At 40.0% G+C, this 26,405-nt stretch overlaps 1 protein-coding gene across 4 annotated transcripts in view; it reads right to left on the bottom strand.

The window, feature by feature from the left end:
* The window catches only part of dennd1b (DENN/MADD domain containing 1B), a 99,531-nt gene that overhangs the window by 12,697 nt on the left and 60,429 nt on the right, over positions 1-26,405 (bottom strand). For all 4 annotated transcript variants that reach the window (XM_063890936.1, XM_063890938.1, XM_063890940.1 and 1 more), the window contains 9 exons: positions 25,374-25,419; positions 23,653-23,754; positions 14,628-14,753; positions 10,401-10,502; positions 4,821-4,911; positions 3,612-3,652; positions 2,272-2,307; positions 1,772-1,828; positions 438-527 (listed from right to left, as the gene is read on the bottom strand). In XM_063890936.1, the coding sequence (XP_063747006.1) occupies positions 438-527; positions 1,772-1,828; positions 2,272-2,307; positions 3,612-3,652; positions 4,821-4,911; positions 10,401-10,502; positions 14,628-14,753; positions 23,653-23,754; positions 25,374-25,419 (691 nt within the window). The remainder of the gene's footprint in view (positions 1-437; positions 528-1,771; positions 1,829-2,271; positions 2,308-3,611; positions 3,653-4,820; positions 4,912-10,400; positions 10,503-14,627; positions 14,754-23,652; positions 23,755-25,373; positions 25,420-26,405) is intronic.

Genomic DNA, 26,405 nt, shown 5'->3' with positions numbered 1-26,405 from the left:
TGTCCGTGCTCTTCAGAGGAAAATACTGAATGTACAACATGAGTGCGTTGTAAGAAAAAAATGCTTATCATTACGTTTGGCACCCCGACAAACTACTGTACTTCCAAGAGCAGATACAAGGGAGAGAAACTAGAAGGAGGAAAATAGGGAGAAGGATGGAGATTTAAAAAAAAAAAGTTGATGGGGAGAGGAAGAGAGGAAGAAATGAGCGAAATGTGGAAAGAAGGAGCACGGAAGTGGAACACTGCATCCATGTTGGTCAAGTGAAGATTGAGTTCTGGTATGATCAGCCAGGGTACATGTAGTTAACTCATTTACTGATGTGGATCTGTGTGTGTGTGTGTGTGTGTGTGTGTGTGTGTGTGTGTGTGTGTGTGTGTGTGTGTGTGTGTGTGTGTGTGTGTGTGTGTGTGTGTGTGTGTGTGTGTGTATCATACCCGTCTCATCTTCTGCAGTCTCCTTGGAGACAGGCTCTTGGTGCTGGTGGGAGACCCCGCACAGACCATCACCCCCTCTTCCTCTTCTTCCTGAGAGAGCATCAGTAAATATAAATCATATATGACTGGAGTTGTAAGTTAACCAAACTAACTAAAATATGAGCTACATGAAGCATAATGTGTATTTCATTGAATGTGATAAATTTAATGATATATTTAACTGAAGCATAATGCTCTTTGTCCTGTTAGTTTTTATTTCTCAGTGACATTTGTAAAAGATTATAGATTCAAACACTTTTCAGACACTGTCCTGTTTTTGCCAGTCATGCAACAAATCTGCTGCTAACGTAATGTTCATATACATATGCACCATTTACATTTGTTTGAGTGACATTTAATAAAAACCACTGTGCCCTGCTGATTAATAAAATCATTGAGACTTAAAGATGTCTGTCTTCAGTAGGAGCAAATGTGTTTGGGTCTAAGAGCCAAGGACATGTTACTGCAATCAGAAACATTTAGAGAAGAAGTAACATATTGTTGGTTATTGTATTTTTTAATAGATGTATTTAATATCACCAGCCTTATCCTTTAAAACATTCCCTACAAGGTTATATCAATTATATTCAAGGTAACCACCACTGATGAGTTTAACTTTAATATGTTTGTGCATTGATGTCCTTGTGTCGACATCTGTGGCTGTCAGCTGAATAAATGCACTGCAGATTAAAAGTGTGAAATTGAAATTAATTCATTTGTGTATTTGGGTATGAATTTATCAGCGCACAGGAAATCTGTTCAACTTCAAATCTAATAGATTTCAACACCTCTATTTGCCACTGCGTGTGTGTGTGTGTGTGTGTGTGTGTGTGTGTGTGTGTGTGTGTGTGTCAGTGTGCACGTTTGTGCTCTTCATGTTCTTCATCAGTGCCCTCTCTGCACAGTTTCCCACTGACAGATCAAACTGCTATTGCCTTATCAAATTCTTCAGGCTTATGGAAACATACACCTCGTTACATTAGCTTTGAGGAAATCACAGGCTCACTGATGAAATATGCAGACAATAAAAGAGAAAGAGGGGCCGGGGCTCCGATGACATGACAGGCCATAGCCAGAGGGGCGTTGGTTAAAAATGTAGAGCCCTGAACAAAGCGCTAAGCAGGCTTCAACAGTCATTAAAGGGCCCAGCGTCAGAATCACACACTCCATGTAAAGCACCCTTCCTGTCTGTTTCTATGATGGGGGGTGTGTGTGTCTACTGTATCTGTGCACACGCATGTTTCTACAAGCGTGTGCACGTGTGACAGAGAGGTGTGAAGGTCCGTGCTGCTCACCCTCGCTTTAAGTCTGCCCTTAATGTCCCGGATGCCCCTCTTGGCATGACTCTTGGCCTAGGAGGGGAAAAAAACACACACATATTCGCGGATTACTAATCAAAACATGTTGCATTAACATTCAGCTCTGGTTTCATGTAACATCAAGAAATGCTTTGATCCCTGTGGCAAAAACATGGAGACAAAAGGCTGGATGAGAGAGCCTCGCACACTAACAGAAGGGGAAAACATGAAAGGGCACCCTGACCACCAATTGTACGACACGTAACGACATGCTACTGCTCATCAAACACACACCAGTCAAGAACAATACTCCCATTCCTTACACTGTCAATTCCAAAACAGAAGCTAATGTGACGTTTATTCATGCACACTGATTCATTTTCACAAAACAACCTGAAAAAACGTCATCAGAGTTTATCAGGATTATTTCAGGGGACGAATTGATGATTGAAGGTGCTTTAAACCACATTAATTCAACGTTTTGCTGAAGAACGTACTTTAGTCACAGCTGTGTTGATGAGTGCTCCTCCTCTCTGTAATAGACACAGAAATGTATTAGTCTCTCTGTAATAGACACAGAAATGTATTAGTCAGTCACTTAAGAGTGGGTGAGTTTCCACACATACAGTATACACACTTTCAAATGTTTTTATATTATATAATATTTATGCACACAGCATGCAATCATATCGTTATCTTATCAAATTTCAACATGAACGACTCAAAGCAAGTCGAAATGCTTTGACAATCATTTGATTATTTTATGTGATTTCTGACTGATGTACAGTACACTTGTCAAAATCACTCAACACTCAGAGAAAGGATTAATCTTTGAAATAACACACAACCCAAACTGTCTGCAGCTTTGAATATCATTGTAATGCAATTGCAGTATTACAAATGGTGACAACAAGCATATGATCATATAGCTGAGCCATTATAACAGCATGATTCAAAGCATTCAGAAGGGTTTTATTTAGAAGCAGCGATGGAAGGGATGTGTGTGATTGATTTCTTCTTTCTGCTGTGCAGACTGACATTACTGCACCCAATATCTTCTTTTCTTTCTCTCTCACACAGAGTTGCTGCTTCTCTCCTTTGGCGTCTCACTCTTTTTCTGTTTGGTCTTTAGTGTAAGCACAAAGCGTCGGCTAAACGGCTAAACAGAGTAAATGGCAGACAGCGTTTCAGAAGTCGGCAGAGAGAGAGGAGGAGTAAGGCCGAGGTGAAGGCCCCTCGTATAGATCCCTGTCAGTCAGGAAATGTGAACTTTAACAAACCTTTGAAGAGCACTCTAGAGAACTAATTCAGCCTTAGCTGACGGCGTGGGGAGAGAGGGAGGGTGAGGAAGAGATACTCAGTGAGAGAGAGAGCGGGAGAGAGAAGGGGGGGGCCGTGACAGAGATGAAAAGAGGGAGAGGAAGATAAAGAGAGAGAGATAGGGGCAAGAAAAGGAGAGGAGGAAAGAGACAGGAGATGAAGAAGGAGGGAGAGATCTATGTTCTTGGGTCGGTTCAGCGGAGTAACGCCTGTGTTTGCTGCCAGATCAACATGTCATGTCGGAGGACGTCTTGTCACGTCAAATCACTTCTGTCTCCCTCCCTGTCTGTCTCCACTGTCCTGCTGCACGCGCCGCTTCACACACCAAACTGCACTCGAGCTGGATCTGTACATCCAGGCAGCCCCCTCATTCCAAACGCAACACCAGGACTTCAAAAACTGAGTGGTGTCAATCACACCTTCAATTAAATACATCTCGGTATTGAAATGAGAGAAACATAAAAACAGCCATAGATAAAAGCATTTGGGGATGATATGCAGGACATTCTGCGATTACCTTCACAGTGTGCATCCATTGCTGGTAGGACCTTGAATTACCTGGAGGGACGTATAAAACACAGAGAATATGAATGAATCATTTCACAGACTATAGCATTGTATTAACATTGCAGAGCAAAGGTAACTATGTGTCTTTCCCTGTGACACAGTCTCACAGCTACACACACTAAAATATTGAACATTTAAAAACATGTAGACAAAAGTGTTTCTGTGTTGAACGGTGACATAACAGGACAGCATCAGGAAAAAAATGTGCTAATACAAAGGATTATAAAATACATTTTGTGCCATTATTCCTTTTCCCTTCAGTCCTTTATTTCATATCATTAATAATTAATAAATACAAATATTTACTGAGACTGGATGAATACTGTAGTACTTGTTAGGGCAAAATAGGAGGTTTTTCGATGTTTTCCAGGGCTATTTAATGTTTCAGGAATAGAATTAAAGATGACAGTGTGGGTTTGGTTGAGAATCACAACTGACAAACCCAACAATATGATGGATGTTATACAGATGCTATTTCCTTTTTAATGTTGGTAAATACGATTTAAACCTGAAGTGTAGTAATCACAATGATACAATATGGTAGTTCAAACTTCTGATGTCTGGAGCACAAACTCAATCCTGCAAAAGTTATTCTTCTTCTGCCACATTCAATTACATTTACCATGTTCTTTGCAATACATTTTTTTTTCATCAAATGACAAGATATCAAGATGCAAGTCAAATATAAAAAATAAACCAATTCCATCATGAGGGGATTTTTATATGTCTTTAAGCGACTTCAAGGCATAATGTTAATGTTTCAATCGATGAGTAATAAATTGATCACAGGCATGTTCATGAGAAACTAAAACAGCCTAACTTAAAACATAAGGAGTTCAGAAACAGATGTTTCAAAATGAACAAGTTATAAAAAATATACACAAACACTACACTAGACCATGAAATATTCTTTCTGTGGCCATCTTTTGAATCAGTTTATAAGGGTTTCAACCAGTTCATCATTGTTTTAGAGTTTTTTAAGACAGATGAATTTTATGAAGGCAGTTAAAGGCGCTTAGTGCCTTTTTCTTTAAAGATTTCTCCTGGTTGTGTTCACTGCTTTATAATCTTACTTTAGCACAATACTACAGTCTATAACATAAAATATGGCAAATAAATATAACGTGACTAATTGATAGACACGTCTAGCACTACTCACTTCCACAGAAGCCCCCCTCTGTGATCTCTTCTTCAAACACGTCCGAGAAGCCGCGGCCTGCGTTCAATTTGGCCAGCCGTCCGTCGATGAACTACAACCATAAATAACAACGTGCTTATTAAAGACGGGAGGGGGAAAGGGGGGGGGGGGGGTGGTTGGGTATGTGTTTTCTACACTTAGACAGATAGAAAAAAAACATACACATAGATTCAAACACTCAGGCCACAGTGGGGTGTTATTAATCCTACCTGACAGAAACTACATCCCAAGATTAGGTGGCTTGAAGGTAATATGGATTTGTTAATGTGGAGCAGGTGAGGGATTAGGGCAGCAGACTACATGCTGCACACTGTCTGAGACATGAGGAAGTTTCATTTCCTCCCTTTGTAACATGGAGCGCATAAAAGTCCATGTCATAAATATGGACCCAACAGCCACGACAGCTACACATTTCAGGAGCATAGTCACAAACCCATGTAAAATGTTAAGCTAGTACAAGCGGTCACGCACATCTATAACGCCTAACATTTGTAATTAGCACAATTCAAAAATCAACAGCATTTCAATAAAAAACAATAAAGCATAAAAAGTACATTTTGAGTGTTGAAAGAAACCGAATAAGGGCAAATGAAAAACTAATCAAAGTCAAAAAATCGTTTTAAACAATGTTTGAAATCATTTAGGCTCATGACATTTTGGCACTGTTGCAGCCTCCAATTTTTTTATGTCCCTTTGCATTTGTATTTTTCTTTTTGTTGTACATCATCTTTCGTAACACAGAACATTTATGTGGATGTAGATCACTCAGTCACACATATGCAGCACTGTTTTCTATTAGCTAAATCTAACCACAGTGACCCTGAGTTCCTGTTAGTTTCCTGTCCCATCGCTTATAACATCAGCACATCACTGAGTGGAAATAATACAATCAGTTTAGCCCAGTGAAATCCTTGGGCTTATCTTGGCAAGATTCTAGCCTAACAAAAAAAAAATAAATAAATAGCAGCTGCACAATCATACCTTTCTTTTATTATCAAGTTGTGGGGCCAAGGTCTGCAGAAGTGCTGGAAAGAAACGCTCTAGCAGTTTTTATGTGTTGATTTCTTATAAATCATTATGTTTAACCCTAAACTTTATCCATCTCTTTAACCTCTTCAGAGTTTATTTGTGTATATGTATGATGAAAAACTATTTTACAATTAGCAATTGTATCATTCAAAGATAATTAAGGTATAAATATAATTTGGATTTATGGTTAAAAACTTTTCTTGACTGATAATTACATTAATAACCAATCAACACCTCCTACCTTTCAAGCAGGCGTTTGCAATTTCAAGATCAACAACAAATGCTACACTATTCTTTTTTTATACTTGTCAACAACATATTGGAAGAGAATCACTGCAGTAATCCTTCTCCCAGCTCTGCGCCTGTGTCCAGAATACAACAACAGTGTAGGTTGTTTTAGGGCGCGTGTCCTCAGGGACAGAATGCTAACTAGCGAGCGACACGGCCACCCGCTCCTCTGGTCAGAAGAGCCACAGACTCATCATTAGATCATTTTAATGAGAGGTGAGACTGCAGGTTTCAACCACTGCTCCACTTGGCTGGCCTAATTAGTGAAGATAATCAACCCGAATCATCACCCAGCCAAAGCTTCCACTTATCTCCCCCCTTGTCTCCCTCCACACACCCCAGCCAGATTACCTGCCTCACTGTGGGCCTTAATTGGACATTACTCAACAATGGCAGACTGTGATCACCACACACCCTCAACCACACAACAAACAGACACATAAAAAAAAACTCTTGCACATGTGCACCTACACAAACACAAGAACACAACCCAAAGGCTAATTGGCTTTGTTAAGAGAGGGAATCCCAAAATAAAGAAGCTCTTTTAAAGAGATACATTTTAGGGTGGGGCCACATCAGGGCAGCCTCATTCAGAAAAATATAGCACACTTTTAAAGACAATTATTAATAATTAACACTACTTTTTAACTTTTACCAAACAAAATACAAATAAATAAAGGCACACTGAGTTTAACACTTGAGGTGAATCCTGGTCTCCTCATGTCTACATGTCATCTTGCTTCCCGTTGCAGAGGGAGAGTTATTCCATCTGGCTGCCAGCGCAGTGACTCACTCTCCGGTCGGTCACAGTGGTCTACATTTATTTAAACTATGGAATTGCTGAGCCAGAAATGGGGATTAGGAGTGTACAGGGGTTCATTTACAGAGACATACAAGGGGAGCCTAAACGCAATGTTATTTTTGCGATTTGGAATTTTATCCCATAAACTGTAGATACTCAGGGACATAGGTTGGATTTGGGTTTACAGCTCGCCACAATCTTTGCAAGTTACTGGAGGTTGGAAATCCAAATTTGGCCACAAGGAAGGAGGCCAAAAGAAAAAGAAAAATATCCCTTAAGCAGATGATAACTATCAAAACACACAAACATTCCTAATAAACAGTAAGAGAAACATTTAAATGAGCTGATTCTCTATTTAAAGAACATGCTTTCTGTAACTATGTCTTTACAGTAAAGGAGGCAGCATCTATCAGTCAATAGCAGCAGTGACTTTTACAGCCCATAGCTTGAATATGGATGTGCATCTCTCCCATTTATTACAAAAACAATTTTCTATAAAGCCTGAGATATGAAGTCTTCTGAACTGGAGGGGATACAGCAACTACACCATCAGATTTTAAATCAGATAATTTGGTTTTACAGGACACACCTTTCCAGCTTTCAATAAATGGCTCTGCAATTGCATTCATCACACGGAGAATGACGGATGATTATTGATTGATGGGACGCACATTGTCTACAAAGGCTCCTGGCAGTAAATTATCAGACTGCAGGTCCCCCCACAGACTCAATAAAACTGTGTAAGGCTTAGTTTTGTCAATAAGAGGAAGATACTTCATTGAATCAGTCTCTGCTAGCACAACACACAGATGTGAATGACAGTGTGTGTGTGTGTGTGTGTGTGTGTGTGTGTGTGTGTGTGTGTGTGTGTGTGTGTGTGTGTGTGTGTGTGTGTGTGTGTGTGTGTGCGCGCTTGTGAGTGTGTAGGAGCTGCGGATGGTTGATAGGAAGCAGGTTAATGTCGACAGGTTTTCCCCCGCATTCTTTTAGAAGACTTCTCCCACTTGTTCTGTTCTGAACAGAGACGGGCTGGTGGACCGAGCACATAGGAAACAGGAACAGAACAAAAGTGTGTAAGAAGGTGAAACTGCAACATTTTAAGAGGTGTGTGTATTTATTTAGGATTGGCTTGGTGTCTATATTTCAGAGGGGCACAAGATAAATTGTTTCTGCTTTTCACTCCCTAAGCACCCAACTCAAATGCCCTCAACATTTACAATGTAGTTATTAAAAAGGTGTTCTTAAATAAAAGTAAATCATTTGTTAGATTTTAAAAGGGGTTGAATGTAATTGATGGCCTTTAATGACATATGACAGCACACAATAGTCTCTCTGTCCACTTTGCTATTCAGCTCCAGAAGTATTACTAATGTTTTGCTGAATTTGCATGAACCACTGTTACCTCTATAAAACTGGAACTACTTGTGAAGCAAAAGAGCTGCTTTACAAGGAATGAAAACAAAATCACCTGTAGAAAAGCAATTTCCTGCTGAAACGGTAACACCTCAAACTCAGGTAACACCTCAGCATTATGCGTGTGTGCTTGGCCTTGTGTGTGTAACGTGTGTTGTGGTCCACCAATTCCAATAATATGGTTTCAATTTGGCTCAAGTTTGACCCATTATCGTTGACATAAAGGCGACAGTGACAAATCCCACACTTTAAATGCCGTTGTGTGCAATTGAATACATGATATATATAATTGAATACAATGTATTGGTTGTGTTTTCTGTCTAGTCCCACGCTAATGATTAGCTGCTTGAGCAACACAACCTGTTTTGCTTACACTATCCTCTGTCAACAGTCCTACTGAAAAAAGCATATTCACTAACTAAATGAAATGTTAAATAGTTTGCCACTGTAAAAGCTAAATCTTCGCTCCTATTGTTAATGCATTACAATCCACAATACACAGCATTAAACTCTATTACACAACAAATGCTTTTCATGTTTACTTTTGGGGGGGGAACTCAAAAAGGAGAGAGGTCCTACTTATGGCTATACAAAAATGTAAGATATTCTGACAAGGAAGACAATATATTTTAGCTGTATTATAGTGTTGTCCCAGTCCCAGTTTGTTTATTTATGTATGGAAAATGAATGTGTGCATGTCTGTTGTCATGCAAGTTTGCGAGCGGATGTGGGTCATGGCCACAGCAGAGCTTGGGCGGACCGCTGGCCTCCCTCACTTATTCGAAAGAGGAGTGGAGGAGATAAGCACACCCCATCCCCCGTGCTGGAGAGGAGGAGGAGGAGATAAGGGCCTGTTTCCCAATGCTACCGCGGAGGCAGGAGCCAGCCCGGGAGGATGCTTTGAACTGCTGTTCGCTATCTGCTCGGCCTGGGAAAATTATAGATGGGGCAGAGTGTCCGGAGAAACAAAAGACTGATTGAGGGCCTCTGTGCTGTAACTCTCGGGGGTAAATCACACTGCTATCACGGGTCAGAGAGCACAAAGAAAAATTCAAGGGGTGAGAGGAAATTTTCTTCGAAGCCAGAGGTGTCCTTCCACTCGGCTCAGGCTCAGTTAAGTTTAGTATTGCTGAAGGGATAGGGGGGGAAACATTAAGTATACATGAGTGAAGTGATTTTAAGGGAAACTCATGTAAACACACATGAATAAAGGATATGTGCACACACACACACACACACACACACACACACACACACACACACACACACACACACACACACACACACACACACACACACACACACACACACACACACACACACACACACACACACACACACACACACACACACACACACACACACACACACACAGCAAGGGACAATTCGGGCCACATATTGCTTTTACAGGGTTCGATGCAGAATATAACATTAATAAGGTGTTATACAGTAAAAATACATTTACCACGCATGAGTAATCGTGGTTATTTTTGTACTCCAGTCAAAATTGAGCAAACGGAACATGAAGACATAACGGAGTGTGTTGAAAGTATATAGCTAGTCAATAGCCGTCTCTAACCCAAGGCCTCTTTGTCTTTTCTCTTAACTTTAAAAAACTGAACTGTCAAAATGCTTAATGCTAACTTTACCCAGTTGTCTGTTTGATCAGCACAAGTATTGGTGGGAGACAACTGTCAAAATGAAAAAGTTCACCATTCTAAATAAAAAATAATTTATGTTATTTATATTTTTGTGCTTGCCTTTAGCTTAAAGAGAAAAGTAGAGCATCTGTCAATGTAACCATGTAGATGACAGCAGATTTTATAATAATGATCTAAGGACGAGAAAAATTCTACCAAATTGAATTCAGTCCACAAGGCTGTTTCAAAGTTGCATTACAGTCCATTCACACATGGCAATATAAGCTTCACGTAGTACTTTTAATGCTGGTGTAAAGAAACTGACCAAACCCCACACACACAAACACAAACTCAGACAGGAAATTGTACCTGTTTGAAGAGCTGCAGGTTGACCGCCATGGACAGGAAGCTTTTCATGGTGCTGGATCGATGGTTTGCAAAGCTCTCCTCACAGAAAGTGATGGGCTCCCCCTGAGGAGAACATCACTTATTAACATTAATGGTAAAAATGTTAATAAATAATCATTTTTGGCTCACTTTTCCTTGAACCACTCTGTTGTCCAACATGTTTACATCGTTCAGAAAATGAGCCACAAGGCAGATGAGTTTGGTGCTTTGAAATGCAGGGGGTCCAAAATAAACAAAGTGGTTTATAATGTGATTCACAGCACTAAGACAATACCACCTTCCATTACATATTGTAAAAAGTCTTCTTAAAACCAGGGAGTATTTCAATTGATTGTCTTTATTAGTGAGCTAAGTGGGGCTTAAACAGAAAATAATTCAAAACAAGAGACCGGAAGGAAAGAGGAATGATCAAGCAGGAGGAAGAAGAGTATTAGAAGAAAAAAAAACAGTCCTTTTTAAAACAGTTCCCATGGAAGAGCACAGACGATCTCCCCCGGACGAGAAGACAATGTCCCAGTAAACTCCCCAGTACTCAACATGAACACATTATTTCTTTTTCTTACATCATGTGTGTTGGCCTGTGAGCTATATACACGGAGGATGGGAGCAGAACCACTGCGGGCCAATCACACACAGCCCTACAGTCATATCAAATTCTTGTTTTCTCATAATTAACATAATTCTCACATATTTCTACGATGCTCTAAATTCTTCGGGTGTAAAGAAAATGTGCTTTTGTCTGTTCCGGGCTACGAGCACATTGTGACACATAAAAACAACTTAACAACACTGGAGATTAATCCCATTTTCCAGGATGGGCGCATGATACTGTACAAGTGGCCCAAATTACATCACAGGAATACTGCTCCACTTACATCACTAAAAGTTTTTAAGGCGTGTTCTCTTGTAAAAGCCGAGTTGAAAGAAGCTTGTTGTAGTTTAATCAGCTTTGCCATTTCTATCTGGGTGCTACAGCCACGGACCATGCGGCAGCTGAACACTGAAAAGAATGCTGCATGATTCTACCGATAAACTTCCAGAGTCAACTCTAACGCTGGGTGTGTTTACAGCACTCAACATAGCATTCAACAATGTTGTGGCCGAACCCCAACTGATACTGCTGCTTGAATAATCTAAAAACTGGTCAAAACGACTCAAGGAAAAGAACAACACTCATTGAATCTCTTAAACCAAGGTCAACCAGCACAAAAAAGTCTATTACAAATTCAAGTTAAAGTGTAAAATAATGTCTGAACTGCATGTATCCAATAACGTTGATTCAGTGGATCAAAGGTAATCTAGAGAAACAACATGAGGCTGGGCTGGTATTTTAACCGCATTAATAGAGGCCAACATGTACTTAAAATAGTACCTCCATAGTATAAATACAAGGGCACTCAAACAAAAAGGGTAAGGGTTGAAGGCCTCCTCAAGAGAAGGGTCATTTGCCATTCATGTGTGTCATATCGAGGTTAATAAACACATTACACATGAATTGTGTGACAAATGGTGTTTTGATTTTAAATAAGGGCTCCAGACTTGATTTTGTTGCATCATTTATGCGTCACACTCTACACTGGCCTCTACCAAAAGGCTGTTTTCTCTGGTATAACTGAAATAGTACTATGCACCTTAACCATGTTTGAATTGACTTACTGCTGTGAATTTCTACACTATGAATATTAGCACCAGGTACTGTGCCAGGCTCACCAATGAGCACCTGTATGTGTTTAAGAATGGAAATGCAATAACTGAAACTCTTTTTAAAACACTCAAAGAAAACAGAAGTAATACTTTAGAGACACGCAAAAAATTGATACATTTTAATAACCTATTCAAAACTAAGTGTTCAAAATCAGCTACAAGTGTGTCTATTGTTTTGTACTTATCCTGACATCAACCTAAGGAATGTGTACGTTATATAAAAGATTGAAGATTTAGGAAGCCATTACATAAAAACAATTATAGAAAAAACAGAAGCTCATCATGTAGCAGATGTGTTCAACGTGCCAGAACAAGTGGGCAGTTCTCTGTGGAAGATTGTTCAGACCTAGGGGGAACTGAAGTCGCAGAAAGCGTCCAAGAAATTTATGAAAACATAATTATTAAATATAATTTACTGTGAAGGAGTTTAAAAAACTAGGGTATGTGGACACTTTAATCTACACGCACATATAATTATTGCACTGTGCATTTTGGCAAATTCATATCTATTTTTATTAGATTATCAGAATCTGAATACGTTTTTTGCCAACCAGGTTTTAACGTACAAAGAATTTTATTTGGTGTGTTAGTTTATACATAAATACAGTTAAAAGAAAAAGAAAACATTTAAGCGTAATACTACAAAAACCTTTATAAGATAAAACTAAAATGTTAACTTTAGACATTATCAAGTGTAAACATTACAGGGTTAAAGATTTAAACTGAGCTCTTTATTCATACAGCTGTTTGAAAGAGTTGTTCTTGTGCAGGTCACACTTACTATTTCACACATGGTGGGATGATATGAACTAGTTTGATGCCCACTTGAGTTAAACTTTAGCTAATTCTGCCACTGAACAGTAACAAGCCCACACCACCGGATTATGCGCACCCACACACCTGACTTGGCATCATCAACGGTGGTGAAAACTAATTTGAACTGCTATTTCAGGATCTTTTTGCCAGACACGTGTGCTGCTCCGAGGTGGTGAGAGGCACCTGGGGATGCATCAACGTGAGCTGAAATTGATGACCTAAGAAATGCTGTTCTAATCAGCTGATTGCTTCTCAACTCATTTTCATTTTCCAGTATTGTTTCATTTACAACTCAGCAAGACTCCGACAAAACATCCACACCCCTCCTTCTGTCGGGGCATATGGGCCTGTGAACCACAGCGCTCAGAACAATCACTAGCAGACTGATATTCAACAAATATCAGAGCGAAGCGAGTATCATCAGTATCTCCATGAACGCAGATGTGCAGTTTGTGCATGCATGATAACGCCATGGCTTTTATTCAGATCCTGTCTTAAAAAAAAAACTGTGTGAGCGTGAGTGAACTGAGAAATGACTGCATGTTGTGCTCACACATACACAATCACACACATACGCTGAGTCTCAGTGCTTGTGTCAGAGGGGAGGCAGTTTGTTCGTATACTGTCTGTATACAGAGAAAAGAGAGACAGCATCAATAATGTAGCATCTTGACTCCGGGAGTCCACAAAGTCCAATTAATCTCAAAGCCAAAGGAACAAAGGCTTTGCTATTTGACAAACAGGACATGCTGTAGTTTGCTCTGCTCTGACTCAGACTTGATAAGCAGAAAAGATCTAGAAAAGAAATGTAAGAGGGGCTTAGTAAAACACCAACGGTGGCTAAAAGGGATCTTCAAAGGAACGTCCTGACTCTTTTCAGCTCCTTTGACATTTCACTGTCTCCGACAGGCCCACCTTAGCTCTCACTCCAGCTAAAAAATACACCTTTTACCTTCAGTCAAAACTGCCCCAGTCTAACCATAACCCAGTCAAATTCAAATTACTCTTCCAAACTGGTCGCTACTGAAGAGATATTTGTGCTTGTGAGTGAAAATACAATCTTTATACCAATTCTTTAATCAAAAGATTTTTTCATATGTTACCAAGCCAGTGCATTTTCATTTTTGTAAAATGGTTGTTACATCAGCCAAGGAGGTTATGATATTGGCTTGCTTTGTTTTTAGCGGGATTAGGGCAAAAATAACTGGCCCAATAATGAAACTAGGTGCTAGAATGGAGCATGGGCAAGAGGAGAACCCATTGAAATTGGATCATCCAAGGATCCTGTGAATGCTGCCTTGATATTGGCAGTGGACTGCACTGATGTTTGGTGCCATCTCAGTACAAAAGATGCAAATGGAATTGCATGTTGACTCCTGGTAGTTTTTAAGAGAAATTGTCTTTATAAAAAGCAAACAAAATCCTAGTTCCATCTATTTCTGTGTGCCTAGATACAACTAGGGAAAGGGGGGTAAAAGATAGGTTTGTTTTGTGATTTACCTTAGCTGATCCCTACAGTATAAACCAGGAAACTCGATGTATGCATCAGACTTTGGGTTTGATAGTAACATAGCATATATCTAAACCGAATAATTTGAGGCTCCAATATGGCACAGTAAAGTGATAAGACAAGGTGACCGTTAGTGAACAAAGACACTGGATCCTTACAGGCTTATATCTGAGGGCGTCTCGGTAGGATCCAAACAGAGCGGCCTGCGATCTCAGGAAGGACCTTGCCACACCACTTCCTGTTGCTGTCGACTGCTTCTTCAGTTTGCTCTTCAGAGAGGACACCTGGTGGAAAACATAAAGAGAGAAAGGGAGGGAAAGGGAAAGAGAAGTGGGATGACGGAGGGAGAGATGGAGGGGTAAAAGTTAAATTATCACCTCTGAAATTGGTGGAAGAAACAGCTAGCCCATTCTGGGTGTGAAGTATCACATTTGCAGGTCATCCCAAAAAAGGAAAGAAAAAAAAAGAAAAGCCTTCAGCCTTTCCTGCTAGCTTCTCTGTTGTGCTGCTGGGAGCACCTGCTGCTTTGCTAATTGAGCAGAGGACGGGGGGCGGCGAGAGGGAGGGGACAGCAGAGAGGAAATGGAAACTCATATTTTGCTCTTCCTCCCTCACACTCTCTCCCATGCTGCCACCCCCTTCTTCCTCTTCATCACCTTTTTGACTTTCCACTTCTACCTCCATTTCCTACTCTTCTCCTCTGGTTCTCCCCTCCTCTGTTGGCTCTCCAAAAACTCCTTCTTGAAAGGGATACTTGACATAAAATGTCTTTAATTATTTCCCCCTCTCTTGGCTCTGTCTCCAGGACTCCAGGCGAGAGTGGAGGAGTAGCAGGCCCGAGCTTGTTTTAGGATGACAAAAGATTCACCCTGGCCAGCGGGCCCTGGGGAGTCCGGGAAGGAAGTTGTCAAGAGGCTCTCCTCACCTGCTCAGCAGTAGTCTGACTGTGTTGTGGCAGAGCGAGGAGGAGGCGAAGGAGGAGGAGGAGGAGGTAGAAAGCGAGGAACTGCTGCACTCTGTGTGGGCTGTGCCAGCTTAGCACAAAAGCACAACGGTTGATTGGGTTGCACTGCAATGAAGAACTGGCTTGGATCGTAATGTTAAAGAAATATGATTTAATAAAGTTTAACCTGCAACTTCAATTAGTGAAAAAAAAGATTCATTGTAGATCCTCACTGAAAAACTTTGGATGGTGAATTTCTACAGTGTTTATTATCATATAATTTCCAAAGCGTGGCTCAATCGATGCTTAAACTCTCTATATAGAACTCAGAAGAGGGACATCAACAGAAAAGAGTGTCCTGCTCATGGGCACTACAACAGGGCAGATTATCGACGTTCTAATGTCTTACTTCCCTCTGCATTCTTAATATGTTGGCGAGAAAGTCATGAAGCACTGATAAAGGTGTGTATGAAATTGAAAGGCCCAATGTTAATTTACATTTTTGGTTAGCAGTCTGCCTATTCGATTGGATACTGCACTGCATATTTCATCGGTCCATTCAATCACCTCTTTTCTTTTTGTGGTGTGTGTCCTCTGGATGTTCTGTGTTCAGAGTGTGTTAGATATCTGTGGACTAATTGTCTAGCCTTTCCGCCTCTGTAAGGCTGCAGATAACATTTACGACTCCTTCTTTCTGTCGATATTATGCGTTTTTAATGCTGCCAATGTTTGTACTGTAACAGTATTGGTGGGCTCGAAGAGATGTAAGAAAGGATGAAAGCAGTAGAACATTTGAAGTTGTGTCTACCATTTTATAACCCCAGTTCTTCTGTATTGGAAAACCATTTTGATCAGGTCTGCTTCAATCAGAGGTGGCCATATATATCATGCTGTGTAGCCACAGCGTTAGAGGGATATCGTGGTCTGGCATCTGCAATTAGCCTATCTGGAAAACTTCGGGGAGGAGAAGAAAAGTGTGAGAACAGCTCATTCAGAGGACAGGCAGAAAGAAACAGAGTCTGAGAGAAAGCGAGACGGAGAGAGTGGCAGTCTTAAAGTGGGACAAAGACAAAGCGAACAGCGTGGATTCCTCTCCCCTGGGCTTTCTCACTCTCCACAACGTCCCCGCGCTGCCATTGCAAATGCTCCGAGGCATCAAACACCAAGTTTATCACGGTTAAATTAACAAGTGCCATCTCCATATTCACTCATTGTGCTAAATGCTTTTATGTTTATGTAAAGCCTTTTCTGGAATTAATATTTCATGTTTATGTGCGTTTTCACAGATTTTTTCTCATCCTCACAAATCATTAAACTGTCTTTTTTTTAGGAGGGGGGAATCAAAGCGAACACAATGTCAGTCTAAGTGGGGGAGGCATACCCCAAAGACTGTCAGAGATGACGGGATAGCAGAGTTTACTGTGCACACAGAGTTTTGTACAGCAGCTTTGAACGGGTGAGAGCACTGCAGTGGCAAACACGTTTTAATGAGGTTGGGACACAATCACTTGTGTTATTTTACCCATAGAAAACGGATGATAAAGCAATAAGTTCAAAGTTTCACTTTCATTCATCGAGTGAGATTAGCCATGGTGCAAAATACTCTTCTTCAGTCAAATGATTATTCAATATCACATATAACTAACTTAGTAGAAGTGCATGACAAATACCAGAATATCGTTTTGCTAACAGAAAAAGGAAGCCCAGTCCATGGTGTGCTCTTTCACATATCTGAGACAAAAAATAAATGTGTGTTTAGTAATTGGATATTGAATATGGCGCCTACGCCACAATCATCAGGTATGCCTCTACGGTAATGGCTCTGTCAAACTAATTAACTTTTACAGTTTGAGTGAAGCTAACGAGATGCGTACAGGCATCAGAGGAAGGCCAGGCTCTACAGGTGATAACCCTATTTGGCAGTGACATTTTTTAGTGTAAAGTCACAGTGGCGGTGATGAGATCAAAGGCAGAGAGTCCCCCATTGGGTCCAATTAGAACTATAGCATTGTACAGGGAAGGGGTGGCAGGGGGGGAGTGGGTGGTTGGAGGGGGGAGGGAGAAAAAAACTGTTGAGTTATGATATTCATAATCTATGCAGAGAGGCCTTTCCAGTACAGGTCTTCTCCCCATAGCTGTGATCTTTTCAATTTACATCAAGGGAAGATGGTCGGGGATGAAAGTGGGGCATCCAAGGCGCACAGCCCACAGAGGGCAGACATGGGGCCTCATTAAGGCCCAGCCCAGCCAGCCCCAAACAGGGTTTGAAGTGCGTCACATAAAGAGCAGGGGGTCAAAGGTCAGACATAGAACAGATCTCCATTTAACTCTCCAGCTGGAGATGGTAATTAGCAGGTGCAATGATGATCCCTGTCTGGCTGTAAGGGATGATACGGCTGTAGGTGACACCAGGCATCTGTGGGGATATGTGTGTGTGAGTCCAAATATGTGTACACATGGATGCACGCGGTGCCTGGTGTCACCTACAGCGGTATTAAGACTTATAGTCAGGCAGGGACCATGAGAACACACACATCCCGCCGAGGACCCTAACTCCTATCCTACTCTCTACATACACAATGTATGCAGGTACTGTATATTTTCTAAATGTACACCAACACAATATATAAATAATAAAATAATGTTAACAGCAAACACATTCACCTCTCATTTTCTTTGATCAAGAACAATTACTGCTGTATTCTGTTGACGACCTTATGAAATAATTATATTTGAAAACTAAAATTATGCCAAAACAAAAGGCTCATAAATTGGTAAATGGACTGCATTCATACAGCGTTTTTCCAGACACTCAGTCAGACCACACAACATATAAAACCTGCTCATTGATGTTAATTAGCTTTTGGGCATATCAATATTGTTTTCTCAATGATTTCAAGTTAAAAAACAAAAAGAACCCTTACAAAAGGTAAGAGTCTGACTGTCAGAATTATATTTATTGTTGAGTAAATGAAAAAAAGGCAAGTGAAAGAAAAACAAGTTATTCACAAATCACTGAATATATATTTAGATTTCCCTCTAAATGTTCACAAGAGCATAAAAAAATCCTCCTAAATAACGACCCTGACACTTGTCTGTTGTTAAAAAAAAAGTTGGGTTTTTCTTCTCACAAAAAAATGTTTTGTTTAAGATTCTGTCCAGGGAAAGAAAGCCATGGGGACGCAATTAAAGAACTACAAAGAAAAAAAATAGTTATGAAAATCTCCCACTTTCTTTTGATGTGCTGCAGTCTGAACTGTACACACACACACACGTACACAGAAAACACACACACAAACGCACACAAATCTGAACAAAGACACACGGAGAACCGGCAAACACTCACACATACATGAACATATTGAGGATGTTAGTTGCAAGCCATGAAATAATTATTAAAATTTCAAATAAATGATTGGTATTTCTTTTTATTTAATTACATCTTTTTCAGACCTACGGTATATTGCAAAATTAAAGGAATACATTTGAGTTAATTGGGGTAGAGTTAACTACAATTATTCTTAACTTAACACATAAAATCATTAACTTCTAGTCTTTGGTAAGAAAACAAATATTCTGAACATAATTTATCAAAGTTTAAATGGATAAATATGAAAGACTACATTTGATCAGCAATTAAGGCACCTAGTGAGATATATAATTCTAAGTAATTCAGTATTTTGATTTGCGGCATGCAATACAATACATTAGTCAGGCGAATTGAAAAAGAGTCAGAAAGCAAGGGGGAGAACATTCTTTGTGTGTGTGTGTGTGTGTGTGTGTGTGTGTGTGTGTGTGTGTGTGTGTGTGTGTGTGTGTGTGTGTGTGTGTGTGTGTGTGTGTGTGTGTGTGTGTGTGTGTGTGTCTGTATGCGTGTGTGTTTTAATAGGGCTATCTCATTGCCATGAGACTCTCCCCGGTGTGGGGTTACTTTGTCGAGCTGACCTCTTATAGCAGCTGAGCGGCTGAGTTTTGCATACATAATTAACTACAGCTAAATGTCATCTCTCACTTCAATAACTAACGCAGTGGGTGATGCTGCTCTCTCTTTTTGACTCCTAATCCGTAGTGAACCGCCTGCAGAACGAGTATGTGAAAATGAAGTGCAGCTTTTAAACTCCACATGAGTAAATGAGGGGCTGTAACACTGCAGAGAGAGGGTGTGAGCACAGTTCAGCGCCATTAAAACAATCGTAACCTGTAAAATAATGTTTAAAATGAGCAGATACGGACATTCGCAGTTAGTGAAGCACAGCCTTAATAAACAACGTGAAAATGAAATACTTTGGAGCTCATTATTATCTGTTGTAGTCATTGAGGCTGTTTCTGGTAAAGTACAGTATGTAACCGAGGTGGAGCGACCACATTCCCCACACTGAGCTAACATCTAGTTAGAGCAGCATGTGAGGGGCTTTACTGTAGGTGGCTCCGACATATTGGGAAGTCAACTCTGAAATCAAACACTCTTGGCTGTATCTAAACTAAGAATGGAAGAATCCGGTGGACATACAAAAAAATATGTGAGTAGCAAAAGTTTACTCCTGAGCTAAATCTGAATGTCATTGACGAATGTTCCTGGCCGTCAATGTGTAGGTGTGTGTGTGTCTGTGCATCTGCGAGTGTTTGCCTGCTGTCGGCTGTACTCTGTTGTATATGATGATGTAGATGTTGTTTTCTGGGAGCATCGGAAACTGAACACCAAATTAAAGCCGCGATGTTTGATTAAGTGTGCCAGGTGATCTCAGGAGAGGCGCGCAGACACAACCTCAACCCCCTCATTCATTTGTAAACCTCCAAATGCAGGCTTGAAATACAGGAAGTAGGAGTGTACGCTGTAAATTCCCCCCTTGATTGGGAATACAAATGATCAAATGTATGAAGGCTAGGAATGTATGGGTACACGGTGTCAGCAAAGTAGCGAGAGGCAGAGAGGAGGAGAATAGAAGGAATTAGGCTGTGATGTGAGAGAGAGCATCTGAAAATAAAGATGTAAGCTGCATTGTAGCACCTCACCTTGAATATGTGGCACAGAAAGAATAATAAATGAAAATATTCTACCGTCATTGGTTTGAGATCAATTGCCGGGATCAAATAAAAATCTGATTCAGTCACACACTGTTTGTTTTCAGAATTAACAGACTCCTAATTCACTATTCTTGGATACTTTTAATGACTAGCGCAGTAAACATCCCACCAACCAAAGCCAATTATAACTTTATCAGCACGATCTCTGCACGGAAGAGGAACTGTGGATCCCAGAAAGAGAAATAAAAATACCTTGATCTGCCAGGAAAAAAAATGTTTTTTATTGAATATTTCTTTCAGTGTGCTTGTCAACACATTGATTTTACTGACACAAGCACAGTCTCTCTGAGATTAATATGATTTATTTATGTGGAAAAACTATTGAAACTTTAAGTTCAACTAAGACAAATCTTCAAATGTGCAAAATCCTGCTAAAAATACAATATGTAACAATAGTAAAAAATATATATTTCCATAACAATATCCAAATGTTTATCTAAAATATCAGTCAAAACAAAAAAATCACAAACTTGATATGCATTATTTGTCAAACAAAGACTTAAAAAAGAAAACACACAAGTTGAAGTAAGGCGGTTTTAGGTTGACTTTAAATACATACTACTACAATTAATGCTGAATGTTTCCAACTGAAAATAAGTCGAACACAATTTTATATTTACACAATTTGCATCCTTTTTGGACCCCTAACCAATTACTCTGTTATTCAGGTTTTTCCTTTTTCTGCTAAACGGAACCGCTACTGGCATGGTAGCATAACTAATAGTCAATAAATCTGAAATATTATGTGTGAAGTTGCGGGAAAAGACCATTAAGGGGCGGGCACAAGTGGAGCCGGTGTAGGGGTCTTGTCTGAAAGAGGACGGCTAATTCAGGACAACTGTGAACTCTGAACCTGCTAAAAGCACGGCCACTGGTCAGCCGTGCGATTTAATAGAGTCCACATGTGCTCACAGCCTGCATTGCTATAATTAGACAGATCTCTAAAGGTTTGCCTAAATCAACATCAGAGTTCTTTGTTTTCACTCTTAGTTAGACTTAAAAGACGCACAAAGACTGCCTGTGGCCTTCACCTTTTAATCCATTTCATGCTTTATATATTCATACAAAGTGATGCTGGGCTTTTAAAGCCAGAATAATCATTACTTTATAGGTCTCAGGGCTTCGGTTTCACACTGAATAAAGCCTGAGTGTTAAGTAGCCAGTGTTACACTGAGAATTAGAGAGAAATGAAGAGTGTTTAAATAGCTAAGATGCACGGCAGCTCAGCCCAGGAAGAGAAGGCTCAGCATTAATCAAAATTTCAGGGCTCTGTTTGACAAACTGCACAATGCCTCAAACATCTTCTTGTGTGTAAACACAAACATCAAATGCCATGTGGCGTGTCCTCATCACTAACAAGCAAACTAACAAGAGACCTGGAATTCCACTCAATTAGTACCTGCTCGCTTCCCTATTAATCTACTAGCCCCGGTGAAAAGATGAGAAGAGACAGGAAAAAAAAAAAAGTGAAACGAATAAAAACAACAACAATTTGTTGCAATAAATATATTAATGCCAGTGAGGTTTCCGTTTCAAGTTGTGTAATTTGACATGATATGCGGGCTATGTTCTGTCATTAGTAAGGAAAAATGGTGAGTAGGGGATCAAAGCAAAAAGGCTCTGAGCCTGCCACTTAATTTATCACACGGCAAAGACAAAGGCTTTTCTCTCTGCTTGTGTCGTTTTTCAAAAGCCCTGACTCCTTTTTATGACAAACTCAGTTTGCAATTTAATTTAGGGCTCAAATCCCTTGGTGCAGAAAAGCAAGCAGGCAGGAAGTGGAAAGGAGGTACTGCAGCCAGACAGGCACATGCAGAAGACAAACAAGCAGGAGAAGCTAACAGCGGGTGTGAAACGTCCAGGCTGGCGGCAAGAACTATGAGAGAAGCAGACAGGTGTCATGAAACTCCAGCAGCCAGTCAGTAAGGCAGGCAGTAAGGTAGGCAGGCAAACAGGCTAAAAAGTAGGGAGGAAATGTTTTCAAATGTCGGGAAAGATCGGATTCTAGCAGGTCATAAGGAGGCATCAATGCACACTAGCAGCCATAGTTTGCTGAGCAGTGCTAAAGCCGGAAAACCAGAAGTGTGGAAGTGTGACAAGGTCTGGAGTCTGTTGGGCAGCGGATTGAATTATATATTGTGTTTAGGCCAGGAGTTGGTAGGCGGTGGAACCTGAGAATATTCTGTTAGCAGTGTGGGTAATAGTGTGCCGCAAACTCAGCAGGGCCTCAGTGACTCACAGAGGAGCTTTCATACATACACCCAGAAAAACAGCTAAACAAACAGATTCCCACTTAGACAAAGATGGGGAAGACAAGCACGTGGGGTGTGTGTGTGTGTGTGTGTGTGTGTGTGTGTGTGTGTGTGTGTGTGTGTGTGTGTGTGTGTGTGTGTGTGTGTGTGTGTGTGTGTGTGTGTGTGTGTGTGTAAATGTGCGAGTGACCCTGGCTCTGTGGCGATGCTTCCTGTATCACTGACCGGCGTCAGTGCTCCATTAATTAAAGAGACGATGCACTGGCAGGTGGCGTCACTGCCCACACTGGTAATTGGCCCCCTTCTTCCCACTCTCTCCCCCTAGAAAATCACCCATCTCTGCCTTTTTCTTTTCTTTTCGCTGCCTCGTTCCCTCCTCCTATCTCTCGCTCTCAGAAACGTGCCAGTGGGCAGGCAGAAACGCAAGACTTTGTGAAATAATGATTAGAATGGATGGAGATGAAGGGAAGGGAGTTGCACATTTTCCCACAAGCCTCTGATGGTCGGGGAATGCTGTTCGCCTTCAAGCGTCATACAACGCGACGGGAGTTTACTTTAGACAGCCACAATCTGAGGAGCCTGTGCCGCAGTCATTAATGGTGTGGGGAGGGGACAGAGCTATACTTTGACAAGTTTCTGCATGTGTATGTGTTTGTCTGTGTATGTTTTTTTTTGTGTGTGTGTGTGCACGTGCATGTGTGTGTGTGTGTGTGTGTGTGAGAATATGAGAGAATATTGGAGGAAAAGGGATTTTGTATTTATGAAAGTGAAGCTTGATGTGAATGAGGAAAAAGGCATCTTCTGTGTTTCATGTGTAATGAGACAATGAATGAACGAGAAATAAAAAGCCCCTAAAAAAGGTGTGCGTTTGTGTTTGTGGCCGTGTGTTTTGGGTTTTCTCACCACGTCACTGGGCAGGTTGTGCAGGTCATCAAAGGGACTCTCCAGGGTGTTAGTGTCCACATTCAGAATGACCACATCCTCCAGTGATCGGCTGCGTACTTTCTAAAAGGAGGAAATGTCTGGCGTTATCAGCATAGTAACTCAAAAAAACTCTCTTCACCTCATAAAATGTAAGAAATCTTTTCCCAATTTATTATTATAATTATTTTAATATTATATTATTGCATTTCCAGTTCTGCATGCAAAAGTTGAATTAATATTTACATTTAAAATCTGCTGTACAAAACAGAATATAATAAATATCTGTCAAAGGTATTTGATTGTTGCCATTTTCCAGCTCATAGCAATGTTTTCTGTTTTATATCAAAGGTCGGGAGAATCATGGACGTCTTCATTATTATAAATAACAAAAACCTAAGAATATAGTTTGGTCAATTATCAAATCATGTAATTAAGTTGACATTTGAAAAGTGTGGCCCAGGTGTGTGTCTTAGCAGAAAAAGTAATTTCTGCACTCAAGCCCTACAATAGGAGAAAGCACAGCGGTCACATTTAAAACCACACTGTCATCACACTCCTTTACGATTAGCAATGAAAAATGGCTTGTAGGAAAAAGAATGTAAGGACATCTTTACTGTAACACACACATGCTCACAAAATGAAGAATGGCACTGAGAGGAAACATTTGGATTGCGCAAACATTTTCCACAGCACCAGAACCTCATGCATCAACAACAACACAGTGATGCTGTGCTGTGTGCATCCTGATGGCGACAAATTCAACTATTATTTCAGTGTGGAACAGGATGCAGGCAGGTGTGGGGGGGAGGCAGCATAGTGTGTGAATTTCTAGTTTGTCACTTTTGTGACAGCATGTGCAGCGGAGGCTCACATGCTGATCTGGACTAATTATGTAGTGGCGGAAAGGGGGTCTGTCACGGATGCAGAGTGTGATAAATACTGCCACTGCCGCAACTGTCAGACAGATATCACACACACACATATTTGCATTACAACATATGCATTTGCACACACACACACACACACACACACACACACACACACACACACACACACACACACACACACACACACACACACACACACACACACACACACACACACACACACACACACACACACACACACACACACACACGCTTTTAACTAGCATTCACACACAACAGCAGCGCTGGTGACGGCTTGCCCCCCCAACCAACACACAGGGTTTAACAATGAAGTAGGAAAAGCTCTTTGTTCACAGAGGCTTTTTCTGCCTTTCTCTGTCTTTTGTACTTTTAGCTAAGAATGTCCAGAAGCAAGACAGAGAGATAAAGAGGAAAAAAGGAAAAAACCTTTTTTTTATTATTATTCAATGTGTTGGAATGAAATACCTAATATTTTAGACCAAAACTAAGAGCACAATTACCAAACCAGGTGCAGCATTACCTGACCATATATAGAAAGAGGAACATCTAGGAAATGTATATTTTGTAATTGATATAGTTTCCTAAAATGTAATTTGGTTATTCTTTTTAAAGAAAATCATTATAAATATGTTTGTCATACATTACATTTCATATAGTGTACAGAGTGTTCACATACATACAGTATGTCAATTTGCAGCAGCATATATAATTATGCACATAAAATATAATGATGTACATTTATTTGCATGCACAATTATATGCATGCAAATACCCACAAATCAACTAACGTACCTCCAGCAGACTGAGATGAACTCCCACAAAATATGGCATGGGGGCACTGTGAATGGAGGGAGGACAACAAAGCTGTGAGCAATATCAATATCAGGTTGTTTCAGACAGTATAGAAATATTTGTGGAGGCTTTAATTGTACAGCACATTTCACACAACTGAAAAAGTGAAAGATTACAGTTTAAGATATTTAAGATATTCTTTTCCATTTTTGACAATATAGAAAAAATTAATTCACGCTGATATTAGATTAATCTTTAGTTATTTATCAAGCTAAAAAGTATATAATCACGTCCTATTCAGCAGTTTTTTTTAAATAATCAAAAAAGAGCAAACCTCCCCTTGAATAAATTAAGCCAGGTTAAAAAAAGATATTGCTATTCTGTATTCACTCTGAAGGTATGACCTGGCAGTAATGAAACGTCTGACTGCATTTGTTATTGTAATGTTATTTATATTATTTAACTTCTCTATATTTTAACTTCTGATATTCAAATGAACTTAATCATAAAAGCCAAGAACATAAGCTCATATTAGTTTAAAGGTCCTCAACTGCCAAAATGGTTGTTAAAATAACTACTGTAATGCAACAGAAACTAAAACACTATTTTAACATAATCCTAACATAGGCAGCAAAACTGATTTCATCCTTATGCTGTTCTTTATCCAAACCATTTGCAGGACACAGCTACCAATTTTCCCAAAGAACAGAAACAATTAGAGTGTGTAGCAGGGTAAGCAAGGTATCCTTAATGGACTGCTTGTTTCTTTTTCTAAAGTTTGCAAGATACTAGAACAAACACAATTTTCTTGTTTTTTTACTTTCATTTGAGTATTTGATATTTTTAGTATTTGACCTATTGCCTTAGGTGTAAATGTAAATCCTGTCGGCTTTAAGTAAGGATTACTTTACCTGCAAAGGAAGAAAAAAAAAGCAAAGCTAAAATGTCTCTTATTATAACCACTATTTGTTAAAATGATCTGAACTTTTTAACACCAACAATTTATGCTTTTGCAGGACTTATAACTGTTTC

The sequence above is a fragment of the Eleginops maclovinus genome, chromosome 9, assembly GCF_036324505.1.
Source record: "Eleginops maclovinus isolate JMC-PN-2008 ecotype Puerto Natales chromosome 9, JC_Emac_rtc_rv5, whole genome shotgun sequence".
Lineage (NCBI taxonomy): Eukaryota > Metazoa > Chordata > Actinopteri > Perciformes > Eleginopidae > Eleginops > Eleginops maclovinus.
This window is presented reverse-complemented; position numbering and strand designations above follow the sequence as displayed.